General features: G+C 37.8%; 1 protein-coding gene across 1 annotated transcript in view; it reads left to right on the top strand.

Moving 5' to 3' along the window:
* LOC131054299 (uncharacterized) overlaps positions 1-17,472 on the top strand; it is a 191,498-nt gene that overhangs the window by 166,360 nt on the left and 7,666 nt on the right. The window contains exon 5 of the mRNA XM_057988773.2: positions 11,618-11,672. Within this exon, the coding sequence (XP_057844756.2) occupies positions 11,618-11,672 (55 nt within the window). The remainder of the gene's footprint in view (positions 1-11,617; positions 11,673-17,472) is intronic.

Here is a 17,472-nt window from a genome sequence, read left to right as displayed (position 1 = left end):
AGAAGATCATGGAAATGATGATGAAGTGACATCTCCTCTCCGAGAAGATGAACCACTGCCGAAAGAAATACAAGTTAGAGAAACAAGATCCGCCATCCCGGATTGATTGAAAGAGAGATTGACAAGGGTGATTGTGATTGAAGAAGAAGAGAATGTAATTGATTTAGAGAGCCTTATAGGAAATTCTCAAGAGATAACAGAAAAGAGGAAGGCCACCATGATGTCCAAGGTGATAAGAGATGAAACAGGATCAAGGAAATTGCAAATAGCTACACCAGTGGTGGACAAGTATGAAGGTGAAATTCTTGCAGATGAGTATGACGTAGAAACATTTGAGCTTGGTCCACTCACTACTGAACATGCAATGGATGAGGCAACCGATTCATTTGAAGCACTTAAGGACAAACTCAAAGAAGAAGTGGAAAAGAATAGGAAGCTTGAGAGGGAGGTCGGTGCTTGGAGAGGCTACTTAAGTCATCTCAATCAGCCCTTGAGACGTCAGGATCCAGCAGTATCTTCTTTACAAGCACTTCCTCTTGAATCAGTTGGCGAAGCAGAAAGGGTCAAAAGCTTGGTTCAGCTTATGAGTTCATGGATTGATAAATCCCACACGGTAGTCGTTGAATTTGCAACAAGAATGATGAAGACAATTCATCGAGCTATCCAAGTCCTTGAGATTATTCATAATCTAATGATAACTGTAGCCGTTTTTGCTCACACTAGAGATGTTATCATTCCTGTCTTGCAAGTAATAAGACAAACACCAAGACGGATCCTGGCACAAGAAAAGATAATGGATGGAGGAACTCATAACCTACTACAGTGGTCAGCTCTGCTCCAGATGAAAGAGGTCTTTTTTGAAGACATCAACACCAAATGCAATCAAGTTGAAGGTGTCATCCATCCTATTCAGGATAAAGTGTTTGAAGTATTGTGTACCATCCTTGGCCGACGGATCGAGATTGAGACAGATGTGGACATCCAAGAGTTGGAAGAAAGAATCAAGGTCATCTTTTGCAAAGAGGAAAATGTCATCACAGATGAGCAACGAGACCTGATGTTCACTACCATGCTCCTGATTGAGAAGATCAAAGAACTCGAACCTGGATGGGAAACGGCTCTTCTCACTGCTTTTGATCAGGTCATTCACTTGGAGGAACGAATGAAGAATCTTCCCGAGATTCCCATTGCAGAGATTGAAGGGATTGTGTCCAGATTCGTTGGATATGCTAAGAAAGAGTATAGGAAAGGGAACAAGGTTCTAGAAGAAAGGTTGTTATAGGATGATGTGGCATCTTAATTATCATTGGTCTATGTTTCCTCGACTTTTGTGCCAATTAAATATTTGGCTATGCATTTAATAATGTTCATCTGAAAAGGGAACTTTTTGTAATAAACCCTAATTAGGGTTTAGGTGTCAAAATCTCAGCCATTGATCTTCTTTCAATCTGGGCCGTTCATTGTAATTGAGGATGCTATATATACCCTCACTCATTTTCATTTTTTCATTAGATCAGATGAGAAATTAGAAGAGCTTAGAGAGAAAGTTATTGTGTAGCAAGATTGAGTAGTGAAGAAAGAATTTTGAACAATTGTTGTCCATTTGGCTTTGAGATCAATAAAATATTGAAGTTATGGTGTTTTATTGCAATAATTGTGGCTATCTTCATGGTTGTTTATCTTCTTGAATCATTCTCAGTCGAAGTAGTATTTAAGTTTGAAGGACTAAGTGTTGTGCTTAATCTTTGGTGAGATTCGTATCCAAACCACTAGCTTCTTACTGATTGTAAGGACGCCTTGTGTGGTCAACTGGAGATATTGAGATTGCTTGAACATTCAATTATCATTGAAATATTGATATGTATCTTTATGATAGTATCTATAATCCTTAATGATTTGAAAATCACTAATCACCTTAGAAGATCGCATCAATTCTAGCAAAGTTGTAATTCCTTGGCAATACTGAAATTGGTAGAATCTTACCAAAGTCTAGCTTACATTGAGTCATTCTTAGGATTAGATTAGAATTCGTCTCTTGAAAACCCCTATCTTTTGATCTTTTTTGAGAATTTGTTAGTATTAGGAAAAATCCTGTTCCTGCAATCGAGTGAGAGCAACACGGACCAGCTTTCAAAGTGCGTAAGACCCCTTGAAGAAACAACATTTACAACGACCACTGGTGCTTATTCACACGTAGAGATCCTACAACGAAGAACCTTGAAGTCACCTTGATTGATCCTTTTCGCGATATCTTCAGCATTTAGAGGCTTTACTCAAGAGAGGATAAGGTACCCTTGGGTATTTTATTCTGTGTTTGATAGTGTACAAAATACACGTCAACACCTTGGTAGACTCTTTCTTTATATATGATCTCTACATAGCTGATTGTATTGCCAAGTATGAAGATTATGTGTCAATATGATTAATGGCATTAATACCGTATTTGCCCTCACATAATATCAGAATCTCTTAAGAAATTATCGCAGACTATGGTCAAAGGAATTGGCCCCCTTAAAACAGTATTTGTGTAGCACATCTTTTGTATAATGGGTCGTTCATGAGCCTTAGGCATGACACCCCATCTTTCCTCTTTGCTACGTAGTTTCCCTTGTATGTTTTTGTTGCAAAGGCAGACAAATTTGACATTTGTCAGATTTGGTCTGTCATTGTGTTTCTTTAGTAATTATTTAATATGTTGATTGAAAATTTTGTACACCTGGGGGAAATATACAAAATTGTGGTTTCAACCACAGCACACGAGTAAAAACTCTCCTAATTAAGGGAAGGCTCCCCCTATCTAACTAAAACTGAAATAAAAATAGGATGGTACATCAGTCTTCCTTCTTTCTTCAAGAAAGACAATATCCTTTTCTCTTCACAGAAAAGGATAGTGATTGAATATGAACAGCAGTAACTACTTTCAAGTAAAATGAGAGAAAGGAAATGAAGTTTCCTGAAAGCGCAAAGACTTCCGTCACTTCCTTCGGGACGGGACAGCAATATCAAGCTCAAAGACTTGACTATTGGAAGTCCTATCTACCTTTTGCTATTCTAAATTTTACAAGGAATAAAAGATAACAGCTCAAAAACTGGAATAATCTATTCTTTCAACACAAAGGCAAGAACTAATGCAAGCTCAAAGACTTGCTGCTATTTCTTATCAAACAGTAGTTTTTCCTCAAGAATAGACGCAAGCTCAAAGACTTGCTGCTCCTTCAAGAGAGTTTCCTATTTTAATTAATCTTCTCTACTTGCAGCTCAAAGACTTCAAATCAGATTGGACTAAGCTCCTTTAGAAATACTTTGCATAGAAGAAATAAAAAGATTCAAACTCAAACATGTAGCTCAAAGACTCAAAACTTGAGTAATCCTTCTTTATTATTCTTAAAAAACTTTCAATCCACATACATAAGCTCAAAGACTTCTTGCTGTAAACCTGGCAGAGTTTTTGCTTGCTTTCCAAAAGATGAATATTACAATAGACCCCTCAAGTATTTATAGAAGAGGAGCCTTGAGAAAAAGGTGGGAGGATCCTAACTAACTTGAGAGATTCTCTCAACCACCAAGACTCATTCAATAAATAACTGAGACTTCATTAACTAACTAAGAGCTACTCCAACTAACTAAGACTTATTCCAACTACAGTCCTAATCGGACACAACTTGTAGTTGATTTACATGTATTTACAAAAGTGCAAGTATTGTGTAACTTGCATTTTACAAAAAATACTTTTACATGCAACTTGTCAAAACTAAATTACAACTAAAGATTACAAAAAAGGAAAAAATCAACTAAGTGTTAAAAAAAAACTTAAGTTGCATTTTGTGAAGACACAAATCCTTGAAATTTCCGGATGCTCGCTTGTAGTTCCTCGGGATTTGGTTCATGGGTGTTCTTGGCAACAACCATAGTCTTCACAATAGTGTCGTGACAGCGGAGGAGCGCGGAATTGTTTTTATCCAGGATAGACTGGATTTCATGCAGAAAGGCTTGGTGTTTCATCAATGCTTGAATTGAAGCTGCCGAGAATTGTTCGCTCCTCCATTCATTATGAATCCTCATCTGTAAATCAACAAGAACTTCTTCTTCTAGAATCAGCTCTCCATCCTGATTTACTATGTTGCAAGAGGCCCTTTCACAATGTGAGACAATACCTCGGTAAACTTCACCCCGGAATCTCCTTGCATCACCGATCTCCTCAATGAGGGATTTAAGAACAAGGGTCTTGTTTTCCAGGAGTTCTTCAAATTCCAAGTACATGACCCTGGAAGAGATGATGGCATGCTCCTGCAAAATACTCAACTGTTGTTGGGGTATGGTATGCCAGACTGTCAGACTTTTCTCAACACTTTCCAAATTCCTTTTGAAAGTGTTAGAAGTCTGATCCAATTTCTCCTCAATAGTTTCCAACTTAGACATTATTTGAAAAATGTCTTTCATTACTTGTACACATTGATCATGAAGCTGACCAACCCAGGAATCCAGGGCTTGTACTTTCTGAGCAGCCCTTTCCACTCCACGAATCGATTCTTGGGAACCAGAAGAACCTATGGAGTTACTCCCTTCAGCAACAGGTTTTGTGATTTTATGAATGGCTGCCATAAGTTGTCGGTTTTCTTCTTCTAGCTTGTCTTTCTTTGCAAGAAGATCATCACACCTTCGCACCAATGAAGCAACAGAAAACTGAGCATCATGTTTAATGACCTCATGTGTTTGCTTGCCCAACTCTATCCTCGTAACCTTATAATCAACAGCTGACATTTCATCAAGTGGCTTATCTGCAATAGGTTCCACAATTTTAGCTACTTTCATCTTATTGCTATCAACAGTTACCCTAGAGATAGTCTTGGCCTTCTTAGCAACTTTGGATCTGGATTGTTTGAGTTGCTGGTAGTTAAAGGCATCAGGTGAGATCTCTTGCTTCTTCCTTTTCGGGGTGAAAGAACTAAGCCATGGAGGCAAAGTCATCAACTCACTTGCAGTAGCAACCGTAGGCAAAGGAGAAGCAATTTCTGTTTGAATTACCGTAGTCACCCTGGGAGGAATATCAGTTGGGACAGCGACCACGATTTGCTTAGTTACCAATGGGCATGAAGATTGCCTCATGAATTCTTCAAAACCAGAAGTGGAAGTATCAATTTTTGATAACTGGATGCAAGTAGGAATATTCGTAGGAACTTTCAACACACTTTCTTGTTGATGATCAGGAGATGGCTCGTATGCTGAAATGGGAATTGCATTCTGAGGAGACTCATCCACGAGCAAATCAGGAGGAGAAAGAGGCATCTCAATGGAAACTGGAGGAATGACCTCATGAGGCGAGTTTGAAACTGGAGACTTAGGAGCATCGTTAGATTGCTGCCCCTCTTCTGGATTATCCAGATCGATCACCTGAACATGGAATCGTGATTTTTCCTTCCCACGAATAGTCATCTCCTCAGGAGGAAGCACTACTGCACGACTGACTCGTAACTTGATCCTTGTGCCCGAAGATGAAGCACCCTCCTTGTTGTCGATTTGAATCTTAGATTTCTGTCCAAGAGGCCCTGTAGAATCATCTTCTTTACCAACCTTGATTTTGATAAGTCTAACAGCATTACTTTTCAGCCATGCGTTAGTGTTGGCCAAGATAGGCTGGAATCTGTCAAGGATGGAGATGCACTCTTTGTGCGACCATTGGATCAAAGGAAGTGGAGCTTCCTCAACCCTTCGTGAAGTGTATTCAGGATCAAGTATATGCCCGTCATCAATCATCCCTTGTGGGATATCCGCCAAGTTCAAGTCAACAATTTGCTCAACAGTGAGCCTGCAGTAATCCATCTTGAGGACTTCGGCTTCTGTGCGGAGATCTACCCAGATGTCTTCAATGCGATGAACATTCACAAAGGATTTCTTGATCTTCTCCTTGATACCTCTATAATCAAAATCAGCTTTAGGTTTGAACCTTTTAAGCTTGATTTCCTGCAATTCAGCCTCCATGGCCTTAGCCTTCACAGATGTGATAGGGAGTATCGACCAATTTTCAATGGGTTTGTGGTAGAGATCCCCATTCCAACCTTGTGTCTAGTAGACTGAAAAGTGTGAACAGCCATGATCTGTCTTCCCAACTCCATAAGAATTATCTTATCGGTTGGGTATCTCGGAAGCATGTATGGCTGACCATCATAGCATCCTATCCTCATATAGGTGAAGGTGGGAAATTGCAGAAACAAACACCCATACTCAGACACCTTGACCCATGCTTCATTTGATACTCTTTTGTTCCTGAGATCTCTGTCAAATTGACACATGAAATATCCGAAGAATGCATCTTGGACCCTTCTAAAATGCAGTTTGCTGGGTTTCAATGGCAACTGGTCATAATATTCCCAAACTGGTATAAGCGAGCGATCACCCTTGGTAGAAAGACCTGGAAAGTGTCTAAGTGATGCTGCTAAATATACCAAATCAGAATTCATGAAGGTCATGGTGGTAGGAACTGCTGCAAGTTGTTCGCACAAGGCATCGCTGATGACTTCCCCCCATGAAATGTGATGTGACTGTCGTATGAACATAATGAACTGATACATCCATGGCTCAAAGACATTGGAATGCTCAAGGCCCATCATCCTGCTGAGAAGAGTGATGGTGTCTCCTATCTCCCATTTGAAATCACAATGGTACAACTTTGCCCACCTTGAGAAAGAAGGACGTGGCTCTTGGATCCACCTATTGATGTGCCGCTTGCATTCTTTTTCCCTCTTTACGTAATATTCTGTTGCACTTTCTTTGGTGATTTCCATATAAACAGGTGCAAGAGGTATTCTGAAGACCTTCTCGATTGTATCCGCATCAAGACGAATTATAGCTTCACCATCATCATTTTTGATGACTCTTGATTCCTTGTCAAAATGATGGGCGCATGCAAGAACAAACTCAGGTTCTAGGGCAGCCACTGGGAAGGAAGATGCATGATGGATATGGCTATCCAACAACCATTGCAAGTTATTATCCTGTGGATCTTCTACCCTGTTGATGAATTCTGCCATATCAACGGGCCCTATCTCTGTGTCTCTGATGCGATCCAAAGGAGAAAAAACCTGGGAAGGTGCAACCTCATTCTGATATTTGTCATATTTGTATTTCATTTTCTTTGGAGTTGGAGATGCCGGCAAATCTGACATTGATTGTGAACCTGAAATGCTGTGATGAAGAAAAGAGTTAAGGCAGCATCATAGTCAGCTACAAATATCATTCTTCCTTCTCCAAATGGGTAAAACTTTGATTCTTGAATTTCGCGATTTTGTGAGAGGAAGAGGGGAAATATGTAGAAACAGGAAAATCTTGTCTTTGACCAATTTCGGATCTTGGGAGAATTTTCGCAAGTATACAAGTTGGAAAGGACATACATGCAATCAGGGTTTTAAAACCCGAATACAAGTACACTTGTAAATTCGAAAATGGAGAAATAGACGAAAAATGAGATTTTGACTTGCGGGAAATGATGGAAATGGAAAGTACGGATATGGGGAACATGAATGGATAGAAATGGGAAAATTTGGGAAAGTCATTTTCATGAAAATGGGAAGAACTCTTCAACATGTAATCCGGTTTTCAAAACCCGAATTTGCAAGGGAGGGGTATTTCACACGTTTTAACTTGGAATTTTAACCAAAAATGGTTAAATTCCTTAACCGTAGGGGAAGAACAAGAATTTCCAGCGAACTTGTAATCGAGATTAAAAATCCCGAATACAAGTAAAGAGGGAATTTTGGGAAGAACAATGCAATTCAAAAATTGCATACCAAGGGGAAAATTTCTCTCACAAAAAACCGATTTTTGGGGAAAGAACAACACATGCCAAAAAAACAACTAAGAACGAAAATTAAGAAAACAAGAAAATAATAAAATGAAGGAAAGAAAGGAAAGAGAACATACCTTTCTTGAAAATGCAAATGGTTCTCCAATAATGCAACAATTCTTGGAATGAAGAAGCAAAACCGGTAAAAAGGACCAATCCGTAATGCCAAACCTTGAACACGTTTTTGTAAAAATGCACCAAACTGATAAATGTAGCAGCAATCCCAAATTTGGAAGATCAAAGTGCCAATGAGAGAGCACGCCTAAAAGGATTGGAGCAAAACGCCTAAGGAGGAAGTAGAAGAAATGATGATTTGTGCTTGCAAAGCGTAGCCAAAGGAGTCACGTGGAAAAACGTGGCCATCATTTGCATCTTTAATGGCATCATTTAATAGCTTAAAACTCCTCCCAAACTCCACACCTAGGTGAGAGAGGGCAAAATGCTTTAGGAGATTGCAGCTTCAATAAGTTATAATCCCCCAAAACGTGGCATTAAATAAAAATGTGTTTGCTGATCTAGGGCAAAAAACCAGTCAATGCAACCTCCATTTGGTGTGAAAGATGTCCATGAACGCATGAAAATAGGGTAGAAGCAAAAACGCCTTTCCTCCCTAGAAAATCTGCACAAAAAATTGCTTTGAGTTCTTCAAAAACCGTTTTTTTCTTGCATTTTGGGTTTTTTGGAGCAAAAGACAAGTTCGAATTTGCATAAGAGAATGCAAATCGGGTTTTTGGGAGAAGAATACAAGTTTTAATTTCACTTTTTCCACTTACAAGGAAAAATCGGGATTTTTTAGACAAATGACAAGTTTTATTTTTCACTTTTTCACTTGCCAAGCCAAAATCGGGTTTTTTTGGACAAATGACAAGTTTAAAATTGTCAAAAAAGCACTCGCAAGGCAAAATCGGGTTTTTTTGGAGCAAACTGCAAGTTTTAATTACTTGTAAAAGGGAAATAAAATCCCTACAACAAGTTAGAAATACTTGCACATATGTAATGGGGATTTAAAATCCCTATTACATGCAAAAACCATTAAAGCAGGGGTTTTTTGACCAAACTGCAAGTTTATTTGTAATTGAGTTAAAAAAATCCCTATTTTAACTAAAAAAGACCAAAAAACAAAAAAAAGACAAAAACAAGAAAGGGAAATTTAAAACAAATTGCAAGTAACATCTTTTAATAAAGATGCACATGTAATAAGCTAAAAATTCCCCTACAACAACCAATACAATGAATATCATTAAAACTTGCAGTTTGAAGAAAATTCTCCACCCGCAGTCGGGGTTTTAAAACTCGAAATTGAAGGAAAGACATACCAAACGAACCTAGAATTTTGACGAAATTCGAAACGTAGTTCGAGGATAGAGTGAGGATTAAGCCAGTTCAAGGATTCGTCAAAATTCTGCCTCGGGAAGCGTGCCATAGAGTAAATTTTTTTATTTTTTCACAAAAATTTCATGTAGTGGTCCTTCATTTTTGGAAACAAAAATGAGGACAACATAATAGTAATTTGTTTTTTTTAAAATAAGGGGTAAATGCTTTTGACCTGGAGCTATGAATCAGTGAGGCTACAAACGGGGGACCTCATCCCCACATTTCACTTGTTCAAATCCGTGAGCACAACGGCCCAGCGAAGGCACAAGGCCTTGCAAGCACAAAGGCCCAACAGGAATTTGAACCATGGTGGCCGCTTCACCAACGAAGTGTTTTAACCGTGGCATTACATGTCCGAAGATAATTATTTAATAGTAATTAATATTTTATTTAATAATTGGTTATTAGAAAGATAAACGGTATTTAATAATTTATTATTATAGAGATAAATGGTTATTCTTTAATAATATAGCTGATAGAAATAAATGGATGATTAATCAGTACTAAGTGTATTGATATTTAATTTAATTTATTTTTATGTTTATTCTTTTGTATTTTAATTTTATTATCATTATTTATTATTAAATTATATTTCAAAGTAGGGACATCACAAGATATCACTGAAAATGTGTGACTTTGAGCCTCCCTACCCTCCCCCGCTCCCCTCCCCCGCCAATATATGCTCAGACATTGATTTTATAGATCAAAATATATTAAATGCCCGGAATTTTCTAATGTTGGCATGTGAAGATGGTTATAGATGGTTATTAGGGGAGCATGGTTTGCTCAAAATTTCAGTGGCATCTTCACGAGAAGAAAGAAAAATAAAAATGGGCACACATACCTATGATCAATTATAAACAGTTGAATATTTAATAATCTATTTGTGAAAGATAAATTCATTAACTATTTATAAAGAATCTAAACTAAAACATGTTAAATTTGAAATTGAAGTACACTTGCAAGGAATTAAATAAAGAAGCACAATTAGTTTAATTAAGGTATATTATTTATTTTCCTATTAATAACATCCATTTAGAATAATAATGAAACAAGTATTTTTGTTTAACTGCTATTCACAATTACATATATGTTTTCTTTTCTTTATTTTAGTTACATCATATAAAATTTAAATAGATATTTACTCATAAAGATTTTAAATAAGAAAATGTTTTGTAATTTATCATGTCTACCATGGAAATCATCAAATCACGGAGTTTCAATCTAGGATATTATTTTCAAATCGATCTAATAATCATTTTTTTTCTTTATCTAGTTACTTCATCAATCGGGTTAGCCCTCAATTGAAATCAAACATGCATCACTATCAAATTACGTCCGTGTGTGCAATTCCATCACACCATACGCTTTCAGATGGCTAGGCAACCTCTACCTAAGCCATTTTCTTGTCCTCACACCTGTCATCAACTCAAGAACTCAATTTTTCATCAGCATATATGTATACAAAAATCAATATTCAGCATCAAATTTATGTATTTCTAAATAAACATAATGATTAACTGATCCATAATTTAAAATTAAAATAAATATAAAATCAACAGCCAACTTATTAATTTCTATTCTAATTATGTCACTTTATGTTCACAATATAATAATTATGTCTGCTAAAATTCAGGGTTGTGACAATGAGAGCTGTCTCAATCAGGTGAGCCTTTGTTTGCTCCAACTCCCACTCTTTTTGAGCCAATTGTCTACTCTGCCTTGCCAACCATTCATCTCTTTCTGCCAAACGACTACAAATGCTGAAGTTATCTATCTTTCCTAAGAGTTTTCCTGCTATGTATATGTTCTTGATTGAAGCAAAGATCTATGTTGTTCAGTTATTTAGTGATTGTCAATTTCGTTTGGTTTTGATTCTGTTGAATCTCTGCATATAATACATTGGGTTACTCAATAAGTGTATTATCAGCAGAATTATCAGCGATGTAAGTACTAGAGAGAAGGAAGATATGGAGCCTTACAAACCAAAGCTTGTTTCAAATTGACAAAACTTTTGGGGCATGTCATACCTTAGAAATCTTCCTTATCTGACAATTTTTTCTAATATGGGATGATCGCAAGCTAATTTTTTTTATTTTGTTAATTAATTAAAATTTTTGGTCAATGTTTAGCAACAATATATATATATATATATATATGTATAATACTTTTTTGTATTTTGTGAATTTGAATTTTTGCTCAATTTTTTAGTAACAAAATTTATATATGTGTAAGGCTGAAATTTCACTTCTCTCACTTTTATTAATGAGTGATAAATTCTTAAATGATGATTTGAATTTGATACTTTGGTTAGATTCAAGGCAATAATGGATTTGAATATAGTAGTTTACAATTAGTCAAATATCATTTTGGCTCGGTGACATCATTTTCTTATTGTTACAGGCAAGTTGAAGAATATACTGAACAAATTGCAAAAATCAAAGCACAAATAAAGCTGGTTTGTGTTTTTACGTTGTCCCTATGCTTGTGTTTTAATGTAGGTGTACACAAATAAGAATACTTTTGGACAACCATTGTTTTTCTATTCCTTTACTCGCTTTTTCTATGACCTATTAAATAAGATTATTCGCTAATGAAGTTTACATGCTCAAAAGTTTGTTGTGGTCATAAAATCAAAGTCATATTTACCTAGTGAAAACTTTGATTAATATTTTAACTTTAATCATCAAATAAGTAGCAATATAACAAAGTGTTTTTGAAACGTATACTTAATTCCTTCAAATGAGTTTTTGGTGACATACTAGATCAGATTATTTATGCCTGATATTATCACTTATAGGTTCTATTATAAAGTAGGGTTGTGGTTTTGAGATTTTGAAGTTGAAAGTTGAATCTTGTGACTAGAGGACAAACATTTTAGCTTGTATAAATGATTTGTTAGGTGGATAAAGAGAAGTCAAGGAGAGGCCTATCGAGGCCCTACAATAGAGATGTGAAGTACTCATCTATTTGCTTGCTACTTGTTTACTTCTCCCATTCAAATTGAATGAGTAGGATTATTTATCTATCCTTCTATTAGTTCAAATCCTAGTACAAATAAGAACCTAATTAGCTAGTTGTGCTAAACCTAGGAGGATTATAGAGTATGAGGCTGACCTTGTCAACCATCAAAGTAAGTGATGTTGATTTGTGTGCTGCTCCTACATATTTAGTGTAGAAATACCAAGTGGTGTTGAATGAATGTTGACAACAATTACAAGGTGCCCCCCATATGCTTGTACAACTATAGTATTTGTATGTTTAAATGACATCTAAATCAATTGCTCACCCTATGGATGGTAGGGCTCTCCTGGATCACTCGCTCTCCTCCCCCCTCCCCCCGAGTTGATAGTAGGGTGCTAAGAGAGGTTGAGCCCTCTATATTATAGGGACATCATCCAAATGATCCATTTTTTTTACATGCCACGTATGGACCCATGTGACCTATACATGAATAGATGATATGACCAATGAATGGTATCCACTTGGACATGGAAATTAATTTCTTGAACTTTGGGTCCGGACAACACTAATTTAGATATTGCATCTAGTCACCTTGAACTATGATAGAGGTTGTTCCCCTTGATATAGCAAGTGGTATTGTTGTGAAGACATGGAACTACATCCCATAAGAGCCCTACCCATATAATTGGGTTGTTTTGATCTCTAGCAATAGAGAAATAGGCTCAACCCTAGTCATATAGATAGGGGTGTGGGTACATCTGTGTATTTGGGAATAAGGAATTCTTGCACACATTGATGGACCCTATACAAGGTATATGAAACATTTTTCTTGATAAACTAGAGTTATGGAGCTTACATTACCAAAGCTATGGAGTGAAGAACTATGCCCTTCATGTATGTCTATATAGAAATGAAGAGGAGAGCTTTCATATGGTTATGTTCCTATGGTGGGCCCTATATATAGTATGTTGCTTGGGTCTAGTTGATTGGTAGTGCCTTATATAGGTACTAGGGTCTATTCATAAGTGAGATCCCTATCAAGAATCCTAGTTGGATCATCCAGAATAAGAATCAAAATAAATATTTTTGGTTGGGCCAATGAAAATTGCTCTACCCTTGGGTCTTTAATGGAAATGTTCTGCAACACCCTATCGAAGGGAATCAATGATAGATAGTTGATGATTCACTGATTTTGATCCAATTTGTCATCATCCATCATAGATGGGTAACTTAACATCAATCTGGAACCATCAACCATCATGGCATGCCCTATAAATAGTAGAGCATCGATCTTGAACATTTGTAAAATAGGATGTGAGAAGTGTTACATAAAAGATGACAAAACAAAAGATTAAAGCTAGGAAGGAAGGGGTAATGAGGGAGAGAGTCAAAATACATTCTGTAGCTAAGGTTTTCAAGACTAGAGGCTCCACTTAGCTCCTCCCTTTGATATCTAGTCGAACATGATGCTCTTTCTCTCTTTATAATGGACCCATTTCTAATGGTTGACAATGGTGGAATTGGGTATAATATCACTTAGTCTATATCCCTAGTCATTGGAATATATGGCTCCCAAGTATCTATGAGTGGGGGAGGAAGCATGTCGTAGAGAAAGTTGATCTTGATGAATGCACGGATGAGTAGCCAAAAATTTGTTTGTGATGTTCAAAATTAATATAGGTTTGAAGGAGAGGGTCAAAATACCCCACCCATTACCTAATCGTAACAACTTTACTAAAACTTTAGGTAAACCGACCTCTTGCTCCCTATTACTATAATTGCTGATAAATTCACTTAGGTAAAACTTTCTAATTCCCCAATGCCAAGGAAAACTTTTGTATTCGCTTAGATCTTTACCTTCAATAGAGTATGTGGGGATTGAATATGGAGATCTATGAAGGCCGCACAACTATAGGTATAGGGCTTTAATAGGAACATTCAATCAACACCAGTGAATAAAGGTTGAACATCATCATCTATTGTTGGCCAAGGACCCCATTTCCTCCTCTTTAGCACCTCCTGACTTTAAGGCACAACTTAGAGGTGCTCAAGTATTTGGTGAAAGAATGGAGCGCAACAAAGTTTTAGGGTGGGCCAGATCTAATCTCTAATTGAATTGAAAGAGGGCCCTACTACTAATTGGTAGAGCAGTGAGTGCTTTAGGTACAAAATGCCCCACATGAAGAGATCCAATCACATATATAATAGACGAGGCACCATTTACCATCTCTTTGCCACCTGCCGCCCTCTACAATGGGTTTAATGGGGGGTTGAGGGAATGCTACACTTTTTAGTTTGTCATATTATAGTATAGATTCGGTAGGACATAGCTGTGAAGGGGGTTTATTTTTATCCTTCAATTTCATCTTACTGAAGCATGCATTAGTGGGTCTATTTAAAACATTTATTATTGTCGTAACATCCAAGTGGTGCTAACACCTAGGAACTAGGTTCAAATATAGTACATGCTTTTCTAGAGCCAAGGAAAACAGATAGTGAAACAACTTCACTTTTTAGCTAGTCATATTATGCTAGAAATATTGGTAGGATATATAGTTGTGGAGGGGAGTTATTTTATCATTCAATCTCATGTTATTGAAGCATGCATTAGTGGGCTTGTTTGAAACATTTATTTTTGCAATAACATCTGAGTGCTAACACCTAGGAACTAGGTACAAAGGTAGTACAATTGCTTTTTTGGAGCCAAGGAAAATAGATAGCAAGACAACTACAGTTACAAACCTAGCTCCGGGATCATGTCTGATAGAAACAAATAATTTCATACTCTAAGGCAAACCTTTCAAAGTTCAACCATGTCAAGAGATCCAAATTTGCGAGAAATACTGGAACACTACCAGTAAAATCAAGCATGAGATAAATATGGGATTTGAATATGAGGAGTCTGGAACTCCAATTGAAACATAGTTACTTAAAAACGAAAATAGAGAATGGTAAGTAGATTTGATTCTTGTCTAGGCAATGAGAATCAATACAGAGGAATTGAAGGTGAGTTTTGTAGGGTCTTGGAGAAATGTTTTCTCATATGGTTTTAATTTTGGAAATTTTCAGCTGTCTCAATGTATATATCGAGTTGAACTAGTGAGCAACTAGAGGGGACAATTTAATTTTGGGGGGTAGTGTTAATGTTGTCATTTTATGACACCCTTGGTCCATCAGTAAGAACCGATCAGAGATACAATCCATGGACCAGCGCTGCCCTAGTTGATCAAGGAGAAAGTAGAAGAATCATGAAGTGTGAGGTGTTGCCTTGTCCGAAGGATGTTCCTCCCTTGGCCTTTTCTTCCTTCCTCGGAACTCCGGAACCCCGAGGTTCCGAAGATCTTTCTCTTTGCCTTCTCTTGATTTCCTTCTCTGGAACTCCAGAACCCCGAGGTTCCGAAGTTCCCTCTTCGTTTTCTCCTTCTTGGAACTCTGGAACTCCAGAACCTTGAGGTTCCGAAGTTCCTCCCTTTTTTTCCCCTCCTCTTCCGTTCCCTGAAATTCCGGAACCCCAAGGTTCCGAAGTTCCTTTCTCTTCTTCTTCCCTTCCCCGGAACTCCGGAACCCCCAGGTTTCGAAGTTCCTTTGTGAAGTCTCGCCTTTTCCTTGCTTCCTTCTCAGTTCCTCAGAACTCCAGAACCCCGAGGTTCTGAGGTTCCTTTCCCTTGCCTTCTCCGGAACTATGGAACTTCGAAGTTCCGAAGTTCCCTCCTAGCCTTTCTTCCTTTCTTTTTTTGGAACTCCGGAACCTCGAGTTTCCGAAGTTCTCTTCCTTTGCTTCCCTTCTTCTTTCCCGGAACCTCCGAAGTTCCTTCGTTAGCCCTTTTTTTGTTCTTCGGAACTCCGGAATCTCGAGGTCCCAAAGCTCCCTGCTGCTCTCTTTTCTCCTTCCCGGAACCCCGAGGTTCCGAGGTTCTTTCCTTGTCTTCCCCACTTCGGGAACCCAAGTTTCCAAAGTCCTTGGACTTCTTTCTGGCTGACAACACTTCCGGATGGCGTGATCAACGCTAAAAGCTTTAAATGCTCCGACGACTTTTGTGAGTTGTGCACCTTCTTTTGTGGAGCCACAGGGGTGCATTCAATGTTTTTGGCAGGATTTCCATCAAGAGAGGTACGGGGCCATGCTTGTTGTGGTGACTTATGTCATGTCTGCATGCTCTGTCTTTGGAAGGTCAGTCAATCCACCCTTCTCAGGGTTGCATTTTGAGGGTATGGCTAGGTTGCTTGCATGTATAGAAGCCAAGTGCATGCACTTCCCTGGACTCCCAGACTGACACATAGGGGTCATGATCACTCTTGTAACCATTTTTCTATATAAAGGTTGTTAAGCCTCATTGTAAAAGGGTTCTCTCCCTGCTAGCTTGGGCTATTCTATGCTCTTTCACTTCTCTTGTATTTATTTTGCATTTATGCAACTATAAGTTTGGCCATTGGCCTTATAATGAATTGAAATCACCATTCTTGCCTTCCTTCAAACTTATGTATGTTGTGTATGTTTCCTTACCTTCATCATAGGTGTATGTTTTGTGGCTCTTCTCTCATTTATGCTGTGTTAACTTATTTCTGAGTGTGACTTGTGGGAAACCTTCTCCCCTCTTGGCATTCAACGAATTCAACCTCAATACATGCATTGGAGTCACTCATACAATTGAAGTTTGTGCATCTCCTGGGTATTTCAATTGATTCTTTGTGTCATTTCAGGTAGGGCGAGGAACAATCTCTTCTTGGTGCATCACCTCCTTTTATTTCAAGCAATTCTCTCTTCCCTTTACCTCTGCAAGTTGTTAGAATAGGCTTAGGAGTAAGTTTTGAAGTGTTGAGTTGGTTCAACACTTGCACCCGGATTGAGAAGGAGGCCGGCCTTCTTCGGAGATTCAACCCCCTTGCGCAAGGTCCCACACTTCGGGGTTGTTTCCATGTTTCACAAGGTTGCTGAGTTGATAGCTCAGCAAGGGTGCAAGCTTTTGTGATAACAGTTGACATGACCTGTATCAAATATGAGAAGAGAAGAAGAAATCTATGCTTAGCAGATTTCTTTAACATACCTATTAAAGATAAAATCTGGTTGATGTGGAATTTCTCCATAGAGTTTTACATGGTTTAACCCAAGAAAAGGCAAACAATATATTGCAGAGAGACTTAACACAATACTAATCTCTGTTAAACAGATCAATGTGAGATAGCAGTTAGCAGATCAGGGTTCGATGTTTTAAGGTTTCAGGATGACATGATCTTTGCCTAGAGGAAAATATGAAAGAATCTAGGGACAAATGTCAGGTTAAAAAAGGGCACTA

This window comes from Cryptomeria japonica, chromosome 2, assembly GCF_030272615.1.
Source record: "Cryptomeria japonica chromosome 2, Sugi_1.0, whole genome shotgun sequence".
NCBI classification, from domain to species: domain Eukaryota; kingdom Viridiplantae; phylum Streptophyta; class Pinopsida; order Cupressales; family Cupressaceae; genus Cryptomeria; species Cryptomeria japonica.
Note: the sequence above shows the minus strand (reverse complement) of the source record. Positions and strands in the feature narration are given on the sequence as shown.